This window comes from Adiantum capillus-veneris, chromosome 27, assembly GCF_014529385.1.
Source record: "Adiantum capillus-veneris isolate H3 chromosome 27, ASM1452938v2, whole genome shotgun sequence".
Taxonomy (NCBI): domain Eukaryota; kingdom Viridiplantae; phylum Streptophyta; class Polypodiopsida; order Polypodiales; family Pteridaceae; genus Adiantum; species Adiantum capillus-veneris.
This window is the reverse complement of record NC_140957.1, coordinates 115896204-115901726: the sequence shown is the minus strand read 5'-3', so window position 1 is coordinate 115901726 and position 5523 is coordinate 115896204. Positions and strand designations below refer to the sequence as shown.

At 46.1% G+C, this 5523-nt stretch overlaps 1 protein-coding gene across 1 annotated transcript; it reads left to right on the top strand.

Annotated features, from left to right (window-relative positions):
• Positions 1–683: 683 nt before the first annotated feature.
• LOC147422616 (putative protein phosphatase 2C 51) lies at positions 684–2759 on the top strand. Its single transcript, XM_086503568.1, has one exon. It carries the CDS (start codon positions 760–762, stop codon positions 2182–2184), a length of 1425 nt encoding a protein of 474 aa, XP_086359694.1. The 5' UTR covers positions 684–759; the 3' UTR covers positions 2185–2759.
• Positions 2760–5523: the final 2764 nt, after the last annotated feature.

The window sequence follows — 5523 nt, the reverse complement described above, 5'->3', positions numbered from 1 at the left end:
ATGAATGCGGGAAGGAAGCTCTACGCAGATGCTCTATCGTAGGCTCTCCTTCTCCTTCTCTCTCTCTCTCTCTCTCTCTCTCTCTCTCTCTCTCTCTCTCTCTCTCGCTCTCTCTCTCTCGCTATGCGTGTGTTCACCTCCCCACAGGATGCTCATCAAAAACCTACCTCGCTGACAATGGCCGGCTCACCACCGTGCTCCCCGTTTTCCCGAGCCCTCGGCTTCTTGCCCATTCCGACACTTCAACTCCCCTTCTTGGGGGTAGCAGCTAATTAAGTAGCACAATGTAGCTTTTCAGACTGTCCCTCTTCCTCGCCACTATATGGCACGGTTCTAGATTCAGAGGGGCTATAGGGCCCAAATTTGGGCGGGCGAGGCGGCTTTAATCTGAGCTGTCATATCATGCAGTGAACTCGAGCTAGCGTGGTGGTAGGGCATTCGTGTGGCAACCGAGAGGTCTCGGATTCGACCCACACCCCGCGAGGCGAGTGAACTAGGAGTAAACTCAAGGTGCCATTTTTGCCCCTAATTCACCCCTAGTTCACCGAGTCAACGGCTTTTTGGCGACTCTTTGGCTCCCGGTTCTTCTTGGCACAGATTCAACACCGGGTGGGGGACCGGATGGCCTCCCACCTGGCAGCCTGCATGATCGCCTGTACATAGGATAGGAAATCATACGATGGACTCGGGGCGACCATTTCAAGCACTTGAAGTCGGTAGGTCACTCGGTATCGTGAAGTTTTCTCATTCTTAACATTCATGTGTCCTAGGCTGCAGGAGGAGGCTTGTGCGATGATGGCAAACTGCCATCATCGACGCGTCTCTCTGCTCCTCTTTGTGTATCTGCCCTGCATCGCAGCCATAGCTGTGCTTTCTGTTTGGCCACGACTGTGGGGCGCCGTCTCTTCGTCCGCTCTTCAACCTTCTCATCGAGGTCATATACAGTTGTTTCCCCAGCAATTTAGGACCGAAGAGGCTTATTTTCTTAGTCCTGGTGCTGCATCTCTGCGCGGTCGCCGACCTTACCAGGAAGATCGCCTTCTCTGTGCTCCTGAAGTCCATGTCTCCTATCCACCTTCATCAAGCGTAGGCCTGTTTGGGGTGTTTGATGGGCACCTGGGAGATTCAGCAAGCGATCTTGCTGCGCGATTTATCACAGAGAGGTTTGCTCACCATTCTTCACTCCCTTTCGTGGCCTCTCTGAACATGTCTTCTATGGGCCTGCATTGGCTTGAAGCTGCTCTTTTGGCAGCCATCGCTGATATTGATGCAGCTTTTGGGAAAATTGCGGCGGCACATGATCTCAAAGCGGGCTCTACGGCCTGTGTTTCCATGAAGGTGCACAATCAGATCATGGTTGCCAATGTGGGAGATTCGAGAGCATTCCTCTGTTCTTCTTGTTCGAAGCAGACCTTTAGAAGAAGTGAGAAGCTAAAACATTCTGACGATCCTTTCTCTAATCGTGCTGCAGTGCGATCTTACAGAGGTAGTCGGCATCACATTTCAAGAAGGTTCGAAGATTCTGCTTTGCCTTCTCATTCTGAGGGTTTCTGTGTGAAAAGATTAAGCGCAGATCATAGACCTGACCGTCCGGATGAAAAGGTTCGAATTGAAGCCTCTGGTGGTTTTGTTACGGACGGATCAGTGCCGCGTGTTAACGGGCAGCTTGCTGTTTCTCGTTCTATTGGTGACATTGATTTTAGGAAATATGGAGTTATATCAGAGCCTGAGGTTTCAGGTTGGCATAAAGTCTCTGAGAATGATAAGTTTCTGATTGTTGCATCGGATGGCCTGTTTGAGACGTTGAGTGCAGAAGAGGTTTGCGATGTGCTTCACGCTCTGGGGTCAGGAAAGGATTTCGCATGGGTCATGGATCGATTAGAAAAGAATAGTGATGCTGTCATTGCGCTTCCAGGTACCAAAGAAACATCTCGTGGACATCACTCAACAGGCGGCGCTTCCAATTCGGATGCACAAATGCTAGGAGCTGGTGATCGGCCCTTGACATCTGCTCCCCACAAACTAATCAAGCAGGGAAAGGATAGTCGTGTGATGACCTTGATGCGATCAATGCAAGATGCTCCTGGTTATGCACAGATCTTGGCACGCATCTTAGTGGAGATAGCATATCAAACGGGAAGCATGGATAACTTGTCAGTAGTAGTCATTCCACTGAAGACATAAATTTTTCATTGGTAGTTCAAAGCACAGCTTACAAGGAATGGTTGTCAAGGAGTTGAAACAGCTACCGAGGATATTATTAAATGATAGTAAACGCCTTGCAGCTCAGGAGCTCTGACACATTGTCAAGAGTTTGAAGCAAATGTTGGGGCATGATGGGAGCCCTTCGATGGAAGCTTTTTTGATTGCTAACTTTACTGAAAAAGTTGCGAGGACTGTGGCGTCTTTCATGACCCATGATAGTTATGGTCTTATAGTTATGTACAAAAGAGTGTTAGAAGATACCATACAAATCTGTGGAGGAAGGTGCAAAGCACCAATTTACCATCAAGTTAGTGGCCATTACATCACTGCAAATTTGTGATAGTGAAGAGCTGTAGTAAGTGTTGCTGCAGAAGGAAGTGAGGTCATAGCTATAAAGCAACCAGATTCTTTGTGGCTGTAAGCTACCTTATCTCAATAAGGAAATTTCTTTGTGGCTATAAGCCACCTTATCTCAATAAGGGAAATCATTTTGTAATAAGATCTTGACATGGAAAATGGTTTTAAACTGCTTATATTAGCTTTAAATTTGTCTGCTTCGGTGCTTTTTTGCATGGGCGAAGACATTTCTGTGCTTTAAGGTCGTTTTCCTTGATATAGCAAATATGACAGCTTATGAGCATAATGGTAGAAATATGCCTGACTGAATGCATGGAGCCACTCATGGTCCACCTGTTTTTATCATATGTATGGCAATGGTTCTGCATTCAAGCTTTGAAAATTGGTCATCTTGATTGCAGGCAAGGGCTGAAAAAGCTTGGTGCTTCAACCACCATCTTTGGTATTTTGTCTGCTTCATTCAGTGTCACGATCATTCAGGATTTGTTCCAGGTGATTGTGGAATGAGAATCGCCGAAGGCTTGATGAGATATGTTTTTAGGGTTCCGATTCTCTTCGTAATGAGGTTTTGTCCTGATGTCTAACATAAAAACTGAATCTGACAAGGGTTTTTTTGTTCACATGACAAAGCAATAGTTTGTGGGAATAAAATATCTCAGGCAGCCTTGTTAGCTTTGGCAATCGAAAGGCTTAATCGGTCACCAACTCTCTCTCCTCGTGCTCAACTTCTCTTTCAGCATGGATGCCTTCTATATGTTGTCATACTGCTATCATTATGGCATCTCCGCATTATTCTCATTATGGTGCTTAGTATTTTGGGCGAGGGAGAAGGTCGTTGTGGGGGTTCTAGAGGAATGGTCATTGGCCCTTGCGGTGCCATCTCCATAAACTTAAAAGTTTTAGCGAGGTATGCATGTTTGTATAGGTTACAACATTGCAAGGGATTCCTCAATATATGCTAAGGCACTCGGTAGTAGTAATGTGATCGATCTACCATCTTGTTGGTGCACCGATATTGTGACCTTTGTTGGCTTTCTAAAACAAGTCTTAGAGGAGAAGATACATTTCAAGTTCCATTATTTCAAAAAGTGATTGGACCTACCTTTTAATGTGAAAAATGGAATTCTTCTTTGGTTTTTAGTTTGTCAATGGGTCCCTTCATTTCCCATTTAGCAGCCTTCACACTCTATTGTTTTAGAATGCCAAAGTGAATCTTCACTTTGTTTTAGCAGTGTTTGCTTTCTCTTGTGCTCACCGTGCACAAGAGAGAGATGGTACTCTTCTAGGATGTATTAACACAGATGCAGGAGGATCTTTTGGTAGATAATACTTAGGGACATGGTTGAAGCTCTAACATAAATGATGTGCATAGATATGACCAATGGAGCATATCACCTACCCGTAGAGTTTCTTTTTGAACTTATCAGCGGTGAGCCGAGACTTCACTGTTTCAAGGATCAAGCCTCTAGAAAACTATTTTATTGAGCCACTTTCAAGTCCTCATTGTGATTTGAGAAGGAAAATGCCACATTTAGATTTAAGAAGGTGATACGAATATTAACTTCAACTTTATAAGTACTTTTTGTAAAATTTGAGATGGACTTTGTTCCTTCTCGTTTAGATTTGAGAGGGTAATTTCTAGGGCTGAATATGCTTTGGATAAAGCAAACCTATCTTTTCCCAAGGCTTGTCAAGGAGCTCTCTTTTTATGACAAGAGTGACTGGTATTTGGTTCTTATTGCATAAAAGATCGCACAAGAGATATATGTTAGGCTCATGCACTTCATTCCTCAGCTTGTTCCATCATCCATCGGCATTTCATCAACAAAATAACAATGAAGGAGGTTATCCTTGTGTCCTCACCACTACTCCTGTCCTTACCACTATAAAGGAGGTTATCCTCGTGTCGCAAGATGACTTCTCTTTGGTCGTAATTGTAGTCAGCTTGCTAAGGCATTGTCCTCCCGCTTACATTCACACTAGCTCGGTCGGCACTCTCTCTCTCTCTTAGCCTTAGCATATGGTGGATTCGGCCACCGGCCCGACAGCTCTTCGACGCAGAAGGATTGGCTGGCTGAAGCTTTGATATTGAGCACAAGGAGAGACCCCGCTGCGGTGCAGGCACATGTAACTGGATGGTGTTTCTCACACGTGGCAAGGGGTGTTCTGATTGGTGCGGCCAAGGAAAGAGTGGCTGGCCGAAGAGGGGGAGCCTTGACTCTTTTCGGCCATCCGGCCAGCAATGGGCAGCAAACACTGCATGCCACGTCGGATGACAGAGCAACCGGCCGGACTGAACGCACTCATGTGCTCATTACATCTCTCTCTCTCTCAGCACAAGCACATCCAGGACGGTCGGCCAGCCAAAAAGCATCTTACAAGGACGACAGCCTACATATGCATCTCTTTTTCTGGCCGGCAATTGGCTGGCTGGCCGGTGTAGCCCACGCCCCACCTTTTCTAGCCATAGCCAATGTCTCCTTCCCATCCAATTAGAGCGAAGCCATTCAGAAAAGAAGACTCGTCAAGGGCTGGCTGGAGCAGTTATGCTCAAGATTGGCTATGGGGCTCTCAAGGAGGCCTGTCGGCTCCTCTCTAGACTACAGAAATTCCCTCTTTTGCCATGGTAACAAAAGGTCTGGCTGCAAATACGCATACTGTTTGGGCTCAATCAAAGGCCCCTACTATACCCCAACCCCCCCGTAGTCGATCAAATGGACAACAGTTTTGCTAATCCTTCCCAAGATAGCCCAAAGAGGATGGTAATAACACTATGCAACAGAACGGCACAGACGAAAATCCAGATTTTGGCTCGGATGATGACTCCACTCTCATGCACACCTCACACCTCCCCCTGTTTGAATATAGAATTGTGATGCCTAGCTCAAGGGCTTTTGGTCTGTATGTACAGTTGTAGGAAATCTATGCTCGATTTTACCGAGGCAAGAGCCTCTTGCACCA